The following is a 21086-nucleotide window of genomic DNA, read 5'->3' as shown; positions in this document are numbered from 1 at the left end:
GAATCAGCTGAGAAACACAGGATCGTTTCTTGCGAGAACCGTGTTGAGCATCAGACAATACATTGTGATCTTCAAGGTGGGTCATGACGTCACTAAGAACGATGTGCTCTAGAATCTTACAGGTCACAGATGTCAGAGAGATAGGCCTGTAGTTCTCTGGTTTACTACGGTCGCCTTTCTTGAAGATGGGGACAATGTTAGCCGTCTTCCATTCAGCAGGGATGATACCTTGATCTAGGGAGGCTTGAAAGAATATGGAGAATATTGGTGTCAATTCGGTGGCAAGTCCCCTCAAAAGTCTGGCAGGAATTTCGTCAGGACCAGATGCCTTATGGATATCAAGCTCAGACAGAATCTTATGGACCCCTGGGGGAGAGATGATTATATGATCCATTGATGGGTAAGCACTAGGCCCTTTGTCTCTCAGGCTGGTCATATCTTCATCATGGTTGAATACCGATGAGAATTGTTGGCTTAAGATGTTGGCCTTAGAGAGACTGTCAGCAGTAGTCAGACCATCATGTGACTTTAATGGTGCTACACCTGAGGCATCATGGCGCTTGCTGTTTACAAAACTCCAGAAACGCTTTGGATTACTTGTGGTGTCTGGACTGACAATATCTGTCAAGTACTTGTTGTAAGCTTGTTTGCAGGCAATTCTGGAATGTCTCTTGACCTGCTGGTACTTCTCAAAGTCAGCTTGGTCATTGCTGGTCTTCGCTCTGTTATAGTACTTTTTTTTCTTTCTTGAGAGCCGTTTGACAGAGCGAGTTATCCAGGGCTGGTTGTATCTAGTTGATGACATCTTTGAAGGTACATGCTTATCCAGCAGCTTTGTCAGAGTTGTTTTGATGTCAAGCCACATGTCTTGTACAGAGCTAGAAGTACAGTATTGACCAGTAAAGCTGTTCTGGAATACAAGGCAATCCTTCTTAAGGTTCTCTAAGTCTGCCTGCTTCCAAAGGTAGATCTTTCTCTTCACGGGTTTGCGTCTGCTAGCTTTAATAGAGGACACCACAGACACAATATCGTGATCACCAATTCCAGGAAGAGGAGAACACTTGTCAACAAGTGTAGGTCTATTCGTAAGAAAGAGGTCAAGAAAGCTGTTCTGCCTTGTTGGAAAATCTACAATTTGTTCAAGCCCACAGTTATGAAGCATGTCCAAGAATCTCATGTTGACAGCATTTTGATATTGGTTCCTGTCAATAGCTAGGGTGGTCCAATTGATGTCAGGGAGATTTAAATCCCCTCCAAGCCACAAAACAGTGTTGCGGTGCTCAGCGTTAATATCCTCTATTACTTCACAAAGGTCATTCATGTAAGCAATCGAACTGGATGGTGGGCGATACATAGCACAGATAACTAGGGATTGGTGCCTGTCAAGATGAAGTTTTATAAAGACTGCTTCTATCTCCCGATCCAGTCTGTAGGTTAGACGCTCAAATACAAGGTTGTTCTTTATTGCAATGCATACTCCTCCATACCCATCAAGACGATCCTTCCGAATTACATCGTAGCCTGGGGGGAACAATTCTGAACCTGGTGATCTAACTGAGTTAGCATTGTTATATGATGTCAGAGAAACATGCTCCTGTTGTTACCAAACAGCTGTACGCCCTTAAGTACCGTGGTACACCAACGGTGTGAGGATAGAAAAAGGGAAAAGGAGAAAAGCTGAAAATCGCTGGCTAAGAGCTCGGGCTGCTAATGATTGGGACAAATATAAGTCAGTTCGAAATGCGACGCTGCAACTTCTGAACAAAAATTGTACACAATACCACAGAGATCTCATCCTGGAAAACAAGGATTATCAATAGAAGCTTTTCAGTGTTGTCAAGTCCTTGTTGAACATGTCAAATAAGCAACATTCGATACCATGTACTACTGATACAGAGATGCCAACCTAAAGGGATGGTTGTCAGGAATATTTACCATATTTGTCAGGAACAAATGGGAGTTTCTCAGGAACATCCCGCGAAGTAGCATCGTTTATACGCTCAACCACCCAATGATTACATGTACATGTATGTATTTTGTATTCAACTTCTGAAGTCTTGTCTAATAATCCAAAGCTAATTTTCTTTAAGAGTAACCAGCAAATAAATGAGGCACCAAAAATATTCAAAAATGTAATGTCTTTCTTCAATGTCAGTCAAAATACAGTTGAAATATCATGTACAATGTACCAGTCCTCATTAGTCATTGAGAGCCCTGAAAGTGGCTCCCTTCATCCGCTTCAAATCTTCACTTGACATGTTCTGGTCAAAGCATTTTCCTTTGTAGTTGGCTTTCACGATCAATATGCTCTCCAAGGTTTTGTCACCCAAGTTGGGCCTAAAGTCTGTCAAGTTTTTTCTCACAAGAGAAAAAACTCGCTCACAGTCAGCATTGCTGTGGGGTATTACAAGCACTCCCTTCATGACCTGAGCCAAGTTGCTATACTTCAGAGCTCCATTGTCATCTGTTAACTGGCCAATCAGAAACCACTGTTTGTCCGCTCTGTCACACTCCCTGATCTCATATGGAATGTCATGATCAATCTGATATGAGCAAAACTCCTCTTCCAGAATGTCTAAGGAGCAAGGAGGATCACCTTGAAGCAGACATGGAAATCTAACCACAAAGTACTTCACTGAAGCAAAGGATGCTGCTTCCTTCCTGTTGATATCCATAACCTCACTATGTATGAGGACTTCATCAGAGAGTAGAAGTTTACTTTTAGCATAGTCACAAGCTTTAGTGAAAAATCCCCTCACATGGACATAGAACTGTGTTCTTTCTTCACCAGAACACTCCTCCAACACTTGTTTGACTTCTTCCCCTACCATCAAATCAGTGTCCTCCTTCTGATTCTCCCTTCGGCTGTACTCTACTTCAAGCAAGTCCTTAGTGATTGCTACAGGTTTTACAAACCTCAGTAGAAGACTCTTGAAGAAATCCAGCAAAATTCTCCTAGATTTGTGTATTACCGGCTTTTCATGTTGAAGGGCTTGATTGGGTTTCAGAAAGACTGGTAGCACATTTATCAAAAATGTGCAGTTTACTTTACAGGTGTGGAGAACTCAGAGCTTCACTGACTCTTGTCACATGGTCAGGGCAATACTTGCTCCCTGAAAAGATTGTTCCAGAAGCAGATGCTTGCTTGGTAGACTTCTGAGCCTTGGTGTCTGCCACAGTCTTGGTACTGGTAGCTTTCTGAGCGTTGGTCGTGGTGGCTGTCACAGTCTTGGTACTGGTAGCTTTCTGAGCTTTGGTCATGGTGGCTGTCACAGTCTTGGTACTGGTAGCTTTCTGAGCTTTTGTCATGGTGGCTGTCACAGTCTTGGTCACAGGCTTGGTTACTGTGGATGCCAGAGACTTGGAAGACATCTTAGGAATTGTATAACCATGTAGTTTGGTGGGTGTCTGAAAGGCAAAAACATACATCCTATTATGAATTATGTGGTCAGAACATGGTTGTTTGTAATATTATAATATTGTGTCAGCGTGCAGTGTTCTCATTTCATTCTCATCTTTTGGTTATTTTATGTGACTTTCTGAGAAAATAAGGAATTTGTGACTTTGTCAATATGTTGTACTAACTACATAGAGAAGCAAATATTGGTATGTACACTTGAATCTATTCAATTACTGATATTTCTGGAGGTCACTGAGTGAACATATATGTACTACCTTCTATACCAGGGTCTGCTCTGGTCCCACTTACTGTTTCTTGCGTGGTGGGAGAATAATCTGATCATCTAGCTTCTGCATACTGGAGAGTTGAGCTGAGGTTACAAAGGGGTACATATATACTGTTCGAGATTGAGATATACATTGTATATCCAACAATAATACCCCACCAATATTGTTGTCTTCATGCCTAATCTTACCTACTTACTGGAAGATAATCCATTGTTCGCTGGCTGTACTTACCTACCCACTATTATCTGGGTTTACAAGCATCATGACCCGCTCAAAAGGAAAGAGAGATGTTAATGCAGGTCACTCAAGTGATTATCCGGAAATCATTGATCACATAAATGAAGAAGTGAGAGACTATTTCAATAGTCAAGAGTTCAAGGATTTTTTTCAGTCATCACTCAATGATGCTATAAAAGAAGAGATGCAAAAATTATGTGATCGTCTAGAAAAAGTAGATAGCAAAGTCATGGATTTGGAATCCAGACTCAAGTCTCAAGACCGCACGCTAACATCCCTTCAAGCAAAGTATGAACAGAGCCTAGAGGCAATAGAAATACTACAACGGGATATGAACTCTGCTGAACAATATTCACGAAGAACATGTGTACGAGTATACGGAATTCCTGAGAAGATTAATGAAAATACTGATGAAATGATGACCAATCTTGCCCAGGATAAACTTGGTTTACAGATTGGTCAGGAAGAAATAGATCGATCGCATCGAATTGGACCCCCGCGAACCCAGAGGGAACCCGGGAAAGCCCCTTCGCCACGACCAATCATCGTGAAGTTTACTTCATATCGCACGAAACAAGCCGTCCTCCAAAAACGCAAACTACTTCGCGGCACCCATACCGGAATAGAAGAAGACTTAACCGCCAAGAATAGAAACTTATTATGGAGAGCAAATGAAGAAGCGTGCAAGAAGGAGAAAGTAATCGCAGCATGGAGTACAGATGGAAAAATCATTGTATTACTGACGGCGACCAATGGGAAAACGATTCGAAAAAGAATTACATCTATCAGTGACTTAGAAAAACTCTGAAAATGCCGAACTATGAACAATGTACTGGACTTCAGAATGCTAGTAATCATAATATAAAAAAAATCAATGAAATTAATTCATTATCGTAATATTGTCGTAATTGTGGTGGACAAAGTCATTGAATTTGGTGCGTAGTGGAATCGTTTCAATTAAACCCATATGTATGTACAATGTATTTTTATGGTTACATGTACACTCGTATAATTCAGAATAATCAGAATAATAATATACTATGGAAGCGATTTTTTGTTTCCTTTATACAATAACAACTCAATTAATGCTCGTTATACAATTACCTGAAACATATATATGGTATTAAAAAAGGGAAAAGAAAGAAAAAAAAAGAATTGTTATTATATACTTTTCTAGCTTAATTTGTCAAAATAACGATTGATGTAATAAATCGACCCCAATATATTTTATATTGAATCACAAACAGATTAACTTCCAAGGGTTTTGCCTTTCATGGCTCAATGCTCCACCTGAATTAGGACGATATTCTGTGACTGCATGTCCGTGGCTGAAGCATGATGTACGTGTCTTATTCTTCAAAGGCACATGTTGATGTGTTGAATTTCTACTCGGTTGGAGGGAGTTTCTTGAGTCACAACATGGCAGGGTCCATGGGTCTTTTTTGTTTCTGATTAGTTAAATTGTACAGTATATATTTTTATAACACAAGTATAAAATGTGTTGTACAAAAAAAGGAAAATGGTGTTTGGTATATGATAATGAATTTATATATTATACATTAAATACGTATACATTTATTAATGACTTATGAATAAATGGATGAAACACATATTACACAAACACACATTTACAATCGTAATATCTTACTGTTTATTATAATAGTACATTGATTGTACCATCACAACACCGATATACACACATTTTTTTTTTTTTCCCTAATATATATTTCTAAAGGCCATTTCTTTGGGTTATTTTTGTATTAATTCATACATTTACACATCCAACACAAAACTTTTACACTTTTAACAATTTTATGAATGAAATATTACTTTACACACCATTCGTAACTGACAGTTTACTAAAACAATATACACTCATTTAACAACTACAACACAAATATTGATAGATTTTACAGACATCTGTCTAAAGACCAAGTTCTGATATAAGAATATGAATTCTAACATTACATAATGAATACTTGTTCATTTTTTTTAATGATAATAATTGAATGAAACACATAACACAAACACATATCATTTTTTGCAACATACATACTTATACTGTTCATTAAAATAGTGTATTGCTTGAACAATCACAACACCAATACTCATATATATATATTTTTTATATATATATATGAAATGTTTTACGATAATACGTTGTATTGAAAATAATTATCTATTGCACATATTTGTTCTGAAAGTGCTTATCTGATCACTTACAAAGACAACGACTGGTGTATGGCTAGGAATGGATAGTATTCTGTGTCCATGAACATGTATATATTTTGTTTTCCTATTTTGTCAGTTGATGTTATTCACGAATATCACTGAGATTCAAGTGTATACCGCCTTGTTTCAAAAGTATTTGTTAACATGAATTATGTATTTTTACTTTTTTATTTCCCCCTTATTGTTGCATTTTGTTTAATTTTTCCAAGTTTAATTGTTCGTCTTGTCAATGCAAGCTTATTATATGATTTAATTTGTTATATGTATAATATCAGAAGGCATCAAGAAAATTATTATGATTTGTGCTATGGATAATATTGATGGTTTGGATAATAGAATGATCCGTGCCGATAATAAGTATTACACCCCAAACGATTTTTCGAACTTAATGAATAATTACAATACTAAAGATACTTTAACAATGCTTCATTTTAACTGTCGAAGCTTGAGACGTAATTTTAGCAGGTTCTCAGAATGTATTAATTGCTTTAAGAATTATATTACAGTATTTGGTATATCTGAAACATGGCTTAGAGATAATGAGGAACAATATTATAATATACCAGACTTTTCTTTTATTACTAGTAACCGTGATAACAAGCGTGGAGGTGGAGTTGGAATATATGTAAATAAAAATCTTAAATTTAAAAGGAGACCGGATTTAGACATTTTCAAAAATTGTATAGAGAGTTTATTTATTGAAATCCACATAAGATCAATATGTTTCATAGTTTCAGTCATCTATAGACCTCCTAGCCAATCATTAAAAGATTTTTTAGAAACAGTTCAAATACCTTTAAGCAAAATCTCAAGTGAGAAAAAACAATGTATTATCATGGGGGATTTTAATGTTAATTTGATGGACCTAGATTTAATGTCATGTAATCATGATTTTGTTAATATTTTTTCTACCTTTTCATATTTTCCATTAATTAATAAACCCACAAGGATAACAAGTAATTCGGCAACAATATTAGATAATATATTTTATAACCAACCTGAAAGTGTCGTAGAAGCTGGTATCATTACAACAGATGTCAGTGATCACCTAACCCCTTTCGTCATAATTGAAGGTCCTTTAATCTCTAATAATTCAAAGACCCATTACCCTATAAGAGACTTCTGTGAAAAAAATATGATTACATTTTGTAGAAAATTACAGTGTGTTGATTGGACATGTTTAAACAATACAGAAAACGTTGATGAAGTTTATGATATATTTTTAGACATTTACAAAAAACTATATAATGAAAGTTTTCCAATAACAAATGTTAAAATAAAAAAGACATCTACAGAAAGGTCATGGTTTAATACGGATATCAAGAAAATGTGCAAAAGAAAATACTTTTTATATAAGAAATTTTTAAAGAACCCAACTTCCTATAGAGAGAATGTATATAAAAATTACAGAAACATGGTCCATAGCTTCATTCGTAAAAAGAAGCGTGAATTCTATCATCATAAATTTGAAAATGTAAAACACAATTCTAGAGCGACATGGAAAATAATAAATAACATTTTAACAAAAAATAAGAATAGAGATGTTGATTATAGTATTGAAAATAATGGAGAAGTGACCGATAATCAGCAAGAAATTGTAAGTGTATTTAATGATTTTTTTAGTAGTATTGGTTCTAAAATACATGAGAGTACTAGAAATCTATCTCAAGAAAATAACTTTAAAAGGTTTATGAAACACAGTATTTGTCATTCTATGTACTTTACGCCAGTAACAGAAAGAAATATATATGATGTCATTTTGAAATTGGATGCGAATAAAAGCGCGGGTTACGATGATATTAGTCCTAAGGTAGTTAAATATTCAATTCATGCAATAGTTTCCCCTTTATGTAAAATCATTAATATGTCTCTTGAAAATGGTGTGTTTCCGAACTCTTTAAAACTTGCTAAAGTAACTCCTATCTTTAAGAATGGTAATAAAACACTAGTAACTAACTACCGACCCATATCGATTTTATCAGTTTTCAGCAAGGTTTTTGAAAAAATAGTATATGACAAATTGATAGCATTTATTTCAAAACACAACATATTATATAACAAGCAATTCGGTTTCAGAAAGGGATACAACACTGCTCATGCATTAATTGATTTAACTGAAAAAATAGCTAAGGAATATGAAAACAAAGCAATAACGATTGGTGTATTTTTAGACTTATCTAAAGCATTCGATTGTATAGACCATAATATTTTAATTGATAAGCTATCATCATACGGGTTTAGAGGGACAGTATTGAAGTGGTTAATCAGTTACTTAAGAAATCGAAAACAATGTGTATGCATCAACAAAATTCATTCAGACTTTCAGGACATTAGAGTAGGGGTACCCCAGGGGTCTAACCTAGGCCCTCTTCTTTTTATATTGTACATCAATGACCTGCAACATGTAAGTAATATTTTAACTACTACCTTATTTGCAGACGATACAAGTTTATTTTTATCTGGTAAGGATCCCATTCAATTAAATAATATTTTAAATTCTGAAATGGAAAAAGTTCACATGTGGTTCCAAGCCAACAGACTACAAATTAACACTAAGAAGACATCTTTTATGATTTTTAAGCCTAAAAATAAGAAAATTGAAGAAAACTCAATAAAATTATATATAAATGATTTTGAAATTCAGAAAGTGCAATATACGAAATTCCTAGGTGTCACAATTGACGATAGCATGAGTTGGAAACAACATGTAAATAATATTTCTATGAAGATTTCTCAAACCATTGGTGTACTTAATAGAATCAAAGGTGACTTACCATTGCATATTCGTGTTCAATTATACAATACAATGATACTCACGCATCTCAGCTATTGCAATATCGTATGGGGGGACTGTGCAAATTATTTAAAGCTACAATTATTTCGCTTACAAAAACGGGCAATAAGAATAATAACAAATTCCCCATATTTAGCTCACTCTCATCAATTATTCCGTAAATTAAAGATTCTAAAAATTTATGATATACATACCCTTCACACTGCAATTTTTATGTTTTCATACTACAAGAATCAGTTGCCTGACACATTTAACAGTTATTTTAAAACAAATCGCAGTGTAAACAAATATAATACGAGAAATTCTGATAATTTATACATTCCTTTTTACCGCTTTTCTTTCTCAAGAACAATCATAAGTTATAGTGGACCACTCATATGGAACAGTTTGCCCCCTGAAATAAAAGAAAGTCCTTCGCTAAATTCATTTAAAGTAAAATTTAAGTCTTACCTTCTAAATATGTATACTTCACCATGTTCTCAGTGAATAAGCTTGCTTGCTTTTATGTGTATGTTTTTTAAACATATTTTTTTGTAATGTAGTTGTTATTTTTTTTCTTCAAATTTTTCATTAGTTTGTTGATTTCGTTTATTTTGAAATGTGTGTTTCTTGCAATCTAATCAATTGATTGCAGGATGGTCTTTTTTCGGGAATGAATGTTAATCAGGGAGTAGCCTAGATAGGTCTATTTGGCTTTTGCTATTCCCCCACATCGCATTCATTACCCTATGTATTTTGTTATTTTTGTTAATTTGTCATTTTACAATATTCATTACTCCTTTACTCCTTTACTATGGAATCATTTTGATTGATCTCGATATATTGTATCTTGTATGTTTTTTACAGATGTGAAATAAATGAATTTGAAAAAAAAAAAATTTGAATATGTAAATATACACCAGAACATTATTTATGGTATAGTGGATGTTGACCTCATTAGTTGTGAGTGATATGCGTATTATTTTTAATGGATGTTGCATTTCAAAATTACCAAATAAATGTGGCACTAACCTAGGTGTGGTTAGCAGCTATCCATACACAAGGACAACAGTATGTGGGAGAGTGTTCATTTCCATGCACAAAATTACTGGAAATTTTGTCGGAATTTTCACAATTTTTTAAGTATTACAGGCTTACCAGAAACATCTCTCCACTACTATTGAGTATGTTTACATATTAAAAATAGTTGATGATGTATTTTTTTAAAAATAGTTCACTGTCTTCATGTGCACTCTCCACTTAAAATGGAAAACCCTTAAGAACAGAAGTCAAGTTTTTTTGAACCAATATTCTTTATTTAATCTATAAATCGCATGCAGGTCTCAAAAATACTTTTGGTCATTGACTTAAAGTATGTATTTTAGTAATTCTTGTTGCAGTTTTTATAATTTTCTTGTGAAGTAAAAATTTGCAATTTTTATGTTGTACCCCGGAGCTGTGTAGTATTTGATCCAGCCCTATGCTTGCAGAGGTGGCACTAACCAAATCCCCACAAAAAATTAAGGATTATATGATGATGAGAGCAATCATTATTTAGAATAATGATAGTAATAATATCAATATTAATAATGATAATGCTACTTTTACTGTTACTACTTCATCGTCTGCAAATAGCTATCTAATCATCAATACCAATCCATGCTACAGCTGGGTTAGTTACCATGATTTGGACACGACGTTTTGTTGGTATTTGAGATGTGGTAGACTTCTGAGCCTTGGCTGCCAGAGTCTTGGTTCCAGGCTTGGTTGCGGTGGAAGTCCCAGGCTTGGTTCCAGGCTTGGTTACGGTGGAAGTCACAGGCTTGGTTCTACATGTAGGCTTGGTTACAGTTGAAGTCCCAGGCTTGGTTCCAGGCTTGGTTACGGTGGATGTCACAGGCTTGCTTCCAACTTCTTCTGTGAAGAATTCTTGCAGTGGATCCCATTGCTGCAGAAGTCGTGAAAGGGCTGTGTGAAGGGAGAGCCATCTTGTATTCACATGCTGTAGGGGGAGGGGAGCCAAGGCAATTTGATGTAATATGACTGATTTCTTTTAAATATCTTATATAATGAATGTACAGAACTGGGCAACCATTCTGATAAAATCAACAAAATTCATTGATGCAAGAGGGAAAAAATAAATCATTAAGTGTTGTTTTATCAGCTCAATTTAGGAAGGCAGTGTATACCGCCACACGCGTCTTTATCTTACAGCTATACACGTGTGGCGGTATCCACAGACCCACTGTAGATAAAGCCACACTCATCAGTACGGTACTTATAATTTATATATTACTGCCGGCGCTGTATTAACTAAAGTATATAACATGCATAAATGTACGTTAGTTAATACAGCGCCGGCGCTTTATAAAATGTACCGTTCCGGGTGTGCGTGTATCCAATGGGTCTGTGGATACTGTCACACGCGTGTGGCTGTATACACTGCCATCATTTTATTAGCTCAATTTAGGAAATGTCTAAAATTACAATTTCATTTCATATTATGATGGAATATCCAATCACATGACATTGAACCACTAACTCATGAAAATTCATCTCAGTCATATTCTCATAAAAGTCATAATGTATAATAAAAACAAAATAGAAAAATTAAATTTCATTTGAAAATTACTTTATGACTGATAGATCTATAGATTATTTGTTTAGACCTCAGCCTTTGTTTTGGTGGCTCTGAAAAGAACCGTTTTGAAGTCTTAACTCACCTTCAAAATTTTCCGCTGCTCTGTATCACACAGACTCTGGAAATGATGAAGTCGAGACATCCTCTTCGCAGATTTATTCAAGTGGTAAAAGATGTCCACAAGAATTTCCTCCACGCCAGCTTCCAGTGAATTGCTTGCCTTCTCTGCACACAGGTGCAAGAGATGACAAGGGCATCCCGATAGATAAACTTGTGGGTGCTATTTCCTGATGAATGCAATAACGCCCTTGTTGCATCCGGTCATCACGGTGGCGTTGTCACTTCCAAATGCAATACAGTTTGTCCACAGTTTGTTCCTTTTATCCATTTCTTGATGAAGCACATTAAATATTCCTTCACCTGTTGCATCACTATTGCACGTTGGGACTGATAAGAGAGAAACATTGATGATCATCTCATCATCATTCCAGTGCCGAACAACAATTGGATACATTTTTGACTTGTCTGTACAACCAACTGTGCTTAAACTGAATGGATTATCCATTTCTTTACTTACTTTTCCTTGCATCAGTTTAGACATTTCACCCATTATTGCCGTTGATTTTGTTCTTGCGCAGCTGTATTTTTCTGCTATCTTGGAGTCTGGAAACATCCTCTTAAACAAATTCCCTGCGTGGTCAGCAGCTGACAGAGGGATGTTATGTTCTGCGAGAAAATGAGTGAACAATGTCTCCGCCTTAATGATTTCGTGATCAGCTGAAATTGATGTAGAGGATTGGAAAAATGTATCGATTCCAGGAGCTTTCTGCAACTTGGCATATTCTTTATGCTTTTTGCTTGAAACATGTCTTCTACAGTCATCGCGTCCTCCGTGTGAAAAATGAAATTGAAACATCCAGTTTGCACGCTGAACAAAAGATGTGGTTTTTACTCACTTAACTTGGCTTTAAAACTGGCCACACAGCAGAGTATTCCATTTTAAATGTCTGCAATCTCCTTGTTTTGGTAGGCTGTGACTCTATTTCGCCTGCGTCCGTAATTCTTTTGCGCGATTCCATGATGTTAACGATGTTAAACTTTCAACCACCAAGACGAATGCTACTTCGAAGTTTGAACTCGCTACAGTGCAATATACATGCAATACACGTATATGCAGCGCAGTGACGTGCCTAGCAGTAGCACTGCACTAGCAGTTACATGTGATTACCATGTCACACATGTGTTCATGTGTACAGTCAATCGCCATTGACATTGTGCATGCATGAACCGCGGCTTGCACTCCGCACTTCGCTGTGTATTCAGCAGCAGCGCGCGGAGGCGCTTGCAATAGAAATCTCAGTAGAGAAACTCCCGTTGGTTTACCGTTGGCCACACACACGCTGCATGCACGATACATGTATACACAATACATGCATATGCATGCACAATACACAATACACGCATATATACACATGCACAGCAAAGCAATACACAATACACATGTATTGTAGTTGTTTTTTCCGTAACCTTTTTATTGTTGCCGTAACACCGTAATTGGAGGAATAAAATCAGAACAAATACGGCGAATCCGTAACGGTTGGCATCTCTGCTGATACACATGAATTCGTCAGTGACCTAGGTAATCACTTTTCTGACAAAGTCTTGAAAATCCATAAGAATATTGAAACACGTCTAGATGCAATTTGTGAACCCAGGAATTATCCTACTTCTGACACTTTCAACGAAGTAGATATTTTAAAGCATTTTTAAATGTCTGAGTACGAAGTTGAAAAACTCATTGCCAACCTCAGCAAAAAGTCACGCTCATTAGACCCTATACCAACAAAACTCCTCCAATGTGTCGATGTACTCATTCCTGTGTTCACATCATTGATTGTGTTCACATCAATCTCTCTCTCTTGACCGGTTAATTTCCAATACAATTTATTGAATTGAAAAAACTGGGCTTGATGCAGATTTAAGAACTTACGACCTGTAAGCAATCTGAAATACATATCAAAGTTAGTCGAGGGTGCAGCTACCCAACAGATTATGGAACATCTTAGACGCAACTCTCTTTTGCCATGCACTCAATCTGCATATAGACAATTCTACAGCACTGAAACTGCACTGCTAAGAATAAAAAGTGATCTGTTAATGGCTATGGACTCTCAGAAAGTCACCCTTTTACTTTTAATGGATCTAAGCAGTGCATTTGACACCATAGACCATTCTCGCTTGCTAGAAACGTTGAAGACCCGATTCGGTATAAATGGTATCAAAATGATATCAAAACATAAAAATAGATGTTTACTCTGATGATTTCCCGGTATCCTTTGGCGTCCCACAAGGATCACGATTTGGTCCCGTGTTAATTACAATGTACACTGTCGATCTCATTTCAAATGTTCAAACATGCTTTCCCGAGATATCATGTCACTGCTATGCTGATGACACACAGCTTTATGTATCATTCAGTCCCACTGAGCATGCTCAAGAACAAGCTGTATCACTTCTAGAAACATGTATTGACTATGTACGTGGATGGATGCGTCGGTATAGGCTTGATAGTAAAACTGAATTGATGATAATTGGCACAGCTAAGCGAACGTCCAAACTTAACTTACATGGTGTTTCAGTTGGATACTCTCTGATACAACCATCTGTTAGTGCTATGAATCTTGGTGTACAGTTTGATACAGAGTTGAATATGAAAGAAAATATCATTACTGTTTGTAAATTGGCATATAACATGGTCTGTAACATTCATTGTATCCTAAATTATTTAGCAAATTTGATTACTGTAATAGTCTACTGTATGGGATCCCTGACTCTCAATTTTTGAAATTGCAGAGGGTGCAAAACACCTGTGCAAGGCTTATATTCAGTTGTACGAAATATACATGCATCACACCAATACTAAAGACACCTACATTGGTTACCAATACGGCAGAGAATGTCTTACTAATTGTATATGAAGCACTTCTTGGTCAAGCTCCTGGCTACATTACAGAATTATTTAGGTATGAAACCAGTAATCATGGTCGCAATTTGCGTAGTTCAACGGATCCTCTGCTTTTACAGATTTCATCCTTCAAAACAAAAGTAACACTAGGTGATCAAGCATTTGCTTGTGTAGCCCCCAAGCTCCGGAAGAGCTTACCCCTGGAAGTTAGGAAAGCATCATCCATAAACAATTTTAAATCAAAGCTCAAAACACATCTATTTAATAATAACAAGCATTTTAGGAGTCCTGTAAAGTGCAGTAGAATATATACCGGTACGTTATGAAATAGTTTCTGCACTCTATAAATTTATGTGGGTAAATTTCGTGCTGAAGGAAAACATGCCATGGTTCGGAATCGAACCCATGTCCCTCAGATTGAAAGGCAAGGATCGTAACCACTAGACCACGACGCCCCACAATACACCATAATGCTCTCTGATAGATTTATCATAATCTTCCTTGGTAAAAAAATGTTTCATGAAATATAAAGGCCTCTTTTTTTGTGTTTTTTCTTTGTAGTGTTGCTTCGGCCATCCTGAGCCCGTCAACGGATATCAGAGATGGAAAGTGGCACTCCGATGTCAACACGTCCGTTCCACTCCTTCTCAAGGCAGCTAGTCAACTTATACAGCCACCGGCTAGTTAGTCAACATGGACCAGCACAAAATTGAATACGATCAATTATTACCCATTGCAGGTACATCCTGAGCCACGATCATAACAATAGGAAGAGGAATAGGCCTATGATCGAGTAGGCATCACCTTTCAAGCAGCTAGCTGGTCAGTGAGGAATGAAGCCGGTTTTCACAAGGAGGTGATTATGGGTCAGGTGGATCGGAAACCATTGGTTGGAAAGCATCTGCATGCTGCTGTCTATGGAGAGACGAGGTCTGACATCTTTATTGACCGACCAACTACATTGAGAGGACACAATTTTACGTGGACAGACTTCAATCAACGAATATGTATCATGTTGATACCATGGTTGGAGAGTTCACCTGAAGAAATTAGGGGGGGGGGATCGAGGATCCTGTTGGTGTACCACCAGCCCAAGCCCAAGGGACTTTCCATTACTTGATAGGAATGTTCTTGAGGATGTTGAATAGGATTCAATGGAAGAAAACAGGCAACCCAAATCGGTTCATCTACCATGCATGCGACAACATTACTCTGCTCAATAATCCTTTTCTTTTAAATGTGTTATTCCAGTAAAGAAAAAAACGTAGAGAGACGAGATTTCACAATCTACAGCTACCTTGTTCATGCAGGAAAATTTTCATTTTATAAATTACGCGAAGGCTTATGTGGATGCTGGAATGAATTCTGTTTGATTATTTAGCGTTCTCTGAGACATTTCTGTGTCGTAACGTGTCTCTAATAGGCAGTATCACTTTATTTTGTTCTTAAATGTCAAACATATATCATTTAGATTATTTCATGCTTATTTTGGACTATAAGTAGTGACACTACATGTATGTGGTCCACGAGGATCCCCTGAAGGAATACTTTTTGAAGGAGAATGCATCAAATTAACTCTTTAGAGACTTTTAAGGGAAATGTTTTGTAAAGCTCGGTCACTTTGCTTCCTTGCATGATTCCTCTCAAATTCAGATACAGTAATTTCATCACTGCCTTTTCATAGGCATGACTGGGGGTGTTTCACAATGGTTCAATATTTCACGAGGTAAAAGGAAGACGCTCTGTTCGGCAAGGTGTAGCCGGGTGTCTCTCTCACTGAATGTGAATATTGTACCATTGCGAATTTCGTACCATCACGCCTATGACTATTCGCTAATTGTATACTATTACTTGAGTCATAATGAGTACCGGTATACTATACAATGTATGTATGTTCTCTGCTGAACCTAGCAGAAATGGATGAATGAATAGATAAACAAATACATGTGAGTATATATATATATAATATATGATATATTTTTAATAAATATATAACTAAATACATTGGTGAATATGGGTTGTGTCTTGATATAGGCCTACACTATTGATTGCTCTTGTTTTACACAGCAAATGTGCATAGAATTTGAAAAATAGAAAATATGTTTAATTGTATTCTTTCAATTGCTGGTATCTCCCCAACCCGAGAAGGTATGGCCTATCATTTGAAAAGCACTTTTAGTAAAACTGAATTACAAGTTCCTCTGAAAATTGCAGTTTTGTCACGCTGCGTAACAGATGCAAGACCTATGCACTGCTCTTCTGATGGCGGCGGCATCGTCAACATTGAAATCCTAACGCAGGGAATAATTTTGCTTTACAAATTTGAATCATTTTGGTCAAAAGAGAAAAGCTCTCAACTTCGTAATGTACAGTCCTATGTCAATATGCTATACAAAAGACTTTTTGTATAGCAGTCTTTCAAAAATGTGGAGAAAATTGCGATGCGATACCAGGAAATTATTCCCTGTAACCTAATGTTAAGTTTCTGAAATGTCATAACTTTGAAATTATAGTGATCTAATATTTGTTATGACAGTTGAACATAAGAGTAATCAGGTATCACTGATCATCTTGCATGAGTAAGACATCACATGATGAAGGTCAAAGGTTATTTAGATTCAATAAACTTTGACCATTTTCTGGTACCTGAAAAGCCTAAACAAAGTTATGATTTTGAATTTTCAAGAAGGTATTGCATAGTGCATACGACTTTTATATAATTGCTACCAAGTATAGGCAAAGAGGTGAATGAAATTTCAGGTCATTAGGTGAAGGTCAAACGTCTTTTGGGGTCAGTAAATTCATATCAACTTAAAAGACCTAACCAAAATAATTTTGAATTTTTGAAGATTATGTTTGAAATTATAAGTGTGTATTGTGCTCAATGGGTATCATAAATTTGATGAGTTGAATTTTTTGTGGTTACTGGGTCAAGGTCAAAAGTCATTTTAGATGAAATTGGATCAGCTTTTTAGATTCTTACTTGATATCACAAAATAATAATATGAAGTATATAACAAGTTTCTCAGTCTAGATCAAAGGTCAATGTCATTTGAGGTCTACGAATATAGTATTTTATTATCGAATGAATGGGGTTTTTCTCCGTTTGTGAAAATATTTCAATCTTAGGTGTTTTGAAAGTCAGCACAGGTGCTATATTGAAACCTATACAGGTAGGTCTTTCATAAAGCTGTTTGTAAGATACGAATGACCTTAGCACGACTTGTGATCCTTTCTCGTGCTATGTGTTATCCCTGTATAATTGATTATGACCCAAGAACATGTTCCAGTCATGCTTAAAGTTGTGCGTAACTTTACGAACAGCTTTATGAAACACCCACCTGCCTGGCTAGATTGCCAGAGGTGCTTCACTTGTTTCTTAGACTGTTATTTTGCCTAGACGATTGATTGTTAAATGATTGTGTTATACCTCCCTTCGGCTACTTGTTTTTATTTGTGTACCTGTTCAATATGTGACTTGCCCATCCCTCATTCCCCTTCTTTCTCTCTCCCTCTCTCTCCCCATTTCTTCTGAGTTTTGCTCATTTACCACCCCTATCTGTCTCTACTTCCTTCTCTCTGCTCCGCTCTGTTAGTTTGCACTCATCATTTCAACACTCTCCTCCTTTGTAAATCTTCCAAACTTTCCTTTTTGACCCAGCATTTCAACTGCCCCTTATGCATAAGATCAGGAGGAAACATTTGACAAGCAAGCAAAAAAAAAAGGTTTTTAAATAAAAATTAAGGATATTTCGTCCCCGAAAGAAATAGCAAGAAAAAGAGGTCTTTACTTTCAGGGGGGGGGGCACACTACTGTTTTAATGGCATTTGTACATTACAAATGGTAAATTCTTCACCATCTCCCCCCTTTCACATCCAGGTTACCTTGAGCACCCTTGTGCATCTCATCCCTTTCCTCATGTTTAATTTCAATTTTAGTAATCCCTAACCTCTTCTCACCTAAATTTATTTCTTTATTATTATTTTCACCTGATTGAGGTTGGTCTATAATTATAGCTCAATCTGCAACTTAATCTATCTCATCATCCCATGTACCTTTTCTGACAATCTTTTTATTTTTTCCTTATTCCTTTTTCTCTTTTCTTCTGCTTCACCCCACCCCCCCCCCCTTCTCCCTCGCTCCCCTTCTATATGAACTTCATAAAATGCATTTTCTAAGTGTTTTACCTGATTCAACAATCACGCAAAATAATGGAACTTATTCCTGAAATTGTCGGCTTGAAGAAATATCTAGTCTTCGTTTCTAAATGAGATGATACATTACTCATGCTTGGCGCCTCATAATGCATTATTAATCCAATTTCTGACAAAATATAAAAGCACATTGTCTAAAAACCACAAATATATTCAACAAAATTATTTTCATTTTGTGAAGTTCATTTATAAATCTAACATCCCCTATTTTTAATTGGCCTGAAATGTTGCAAAGTGAATTGTTCTTGTGGTACTCACTAAGACTGAATATTTTGCTCTTTGTAATTTTTGTTTTGGGATTGAACCAGCTAACTTTCATTTTGGTGGATATTTCATATTGAAGTGACAGGATAATGCAGGAAATGTTTGCCATCGATTTCAATCCACTTTGCAACATTTTACCGAGATGGGAAGGGATGGAAGCAGAATGACCCGCTGCAAGCCAAAATATGACATTCTTGAAAGTACCCTCGAAGCTGAAATTAAGGTTTTTGCATGTCACTAATAAATATTGGGAGTCAACCACCTGCAAAATTGCCACCAACGTAAAATTTTGTGCATGCTTAATATACAATACAAAAAAAGGTAATTCAGATGAGGCTAGATGATAGAACAGAAATCGGCCTTTCTTTTACCACACTTTTATCACTGAATTCATTTAAATAAGTGTTATTTAGTGACAAAATAACTTGATTATTCGACATGCATGAAATTTTATTTTGGCCAGCCTTGTCAAAAATTTGAAAATTTTGTATAAACGTTGGCTGCCTTAATTTGGATAACCTACATGATAAAATATATAGCTGGAGGGTTTCAGGAACGATGTCATGCTTTTGGTTTGCATTAAAGGTTCCATGACATTTGACCTTGCAACATTTGCTCCTTGCTAAAATCCAAACATTAAGCAAAACGTGGTCACATCCTGGACCAATTAAAACTCAAGCCATGTGACCCATATTTTCAAGAGAGGTTTCAATTGTACCATGCTCCAAAACCATGAATTACGCAGATTTGTGTACATAATTACACTTTTAGAAAAGTCCAATTAAAAATGCGTGCTTTTGGCAAAGGGCGCATGATCTAATACAAGAAATCTGCATAGTCCATGGTACAATTAAAACCTCTTGAGAATATTGAGGAGCGTTTCATGAAGGGACTTGTCAGACACTTTACTATACCATAGTAATGGTGCTTCTCAGCAAATCAAGTAATGTCGGACAAAAATGTTGAGACGCTCCCCAGGTCAATTATGTTCAGAGGAATTGGCAGTGGAGCAATTGGTGCAGGTGCTAGGCCCTGTTTCATAAAGATACAACTGTTGAGCTGCCATTATGGCAACTACTATTGTAACCTTGATTTTGATTGGCTGCTGAGCCCTGTTACTATGGTAGTTACCATAATGGCTAAGTTACAACAGTTGTAACTATGAAACGGGGGCCCCAGATGTCATGTTGCCACATTAGGCTGGGGGAGATCATAATGAATTAAAATGAGAGAGGGCAAGTCACACGGGTACACAAATAACTAAAAAAAGCAATTATTTGATTATACAATCTAAAAAAAAAATATGACAGACAGCCTAGAAGATCCATTCAAGTCTTAGGTTACCATAGCAACTGATCTCTTGAGCAATGGAGCTTGCCCCTTCTCTCACAAAATGACCAGTAGCCCGATGAGAGCTGGGGTCTTCACAAAATCACACAATACTGTTGCACCACTACCAAGAGTCCAATTTTAAAGTGTGCAGGATGGGGCACCGGACACTATTGTACATGATATACTGCATCTATAAGGTAGATGCTTTATTTTCAAATTCAATGATACTTTTAGTAGCCAAGATTATGCGAGACAATGCATTCCTTAACATATTAATCTGTTGATCTCTTTTGTAATCTTTCTATTCATCCTTGAACCTTTAAAGCCAACACCCTATTTTCTTTAATCTGCTCCCTTACTCACTACCACCCCCACCCCCTCTGTTCTCCCTTTCCTCCTCCTTTCTACAAGTTCACCTGTTAATCCACTAACCATGCCCTCTGAATACCTCCCTGCACTAACCATTAAAGGAAGCGTGTCATGAAGAACTTTTCAGTGACTTTCATCGACATGTTAAAAGCTACCGTACATCCTTGAATCTGATTGGCTCAGAGCAAACTAGTCGGTGATAATCACTAACAAAACTCTTCATGAAACGCTCCCAAAATCTGCCAATCATCCATTTCACATCCTTTCAACAGTTATTATCCATGACTGATATTATATACAATTTTCTAAATAATTTATTATACCTTTCAAATTTTGATTAAATAATGTATGATTTCATCTGTGATAGTTTT

General features: G+C 36.4%; 1 protein-coding gene across 1 annotated transcript in view; it reads left to right on the top strand.

The window, feature by feature from the left end:
* Positions 1–15787, top strand: part of LOC129269013 (AP-5 complex subunit zeta-1-like) — a 42692-nt gene extending 26905 nt beyond the window's left edge. The window contains exon 18 of the mRNA XM_064105895.1: positions 15097–15787. Coding sequence (XP_063961965.1) covers positions 15097–15223 — 127 coding nt within the window. The 3' untranslated portion in view covers positions 15224–15787. The remainder of the gene's footprint in view (positions 1–15096) is intronic.
* The last annotated feature ends 5299 nt before the right edge of the window (positions 15788–21086 follow it).

This window comes from Lytechinus pictus, chromosome 10 (assembly GCF_037042905.1).
Source record: "Lytechinus pictus isolate F3 Inbred chromosome 10, Lp3.0, whole genome shotgun sequence".
NCBI classification, from domain to species: Eukaryota; Metazoa; Echinodermata; class Echinoidea; order Temnopleuroida; family Toxopneustidae; genus Lytechinus; species Lytechinus pictus.
Note: the sequence above shows the minus strand (reverse complement) of the source record. Positions and strands in the feature narration are given on the sequence as shown.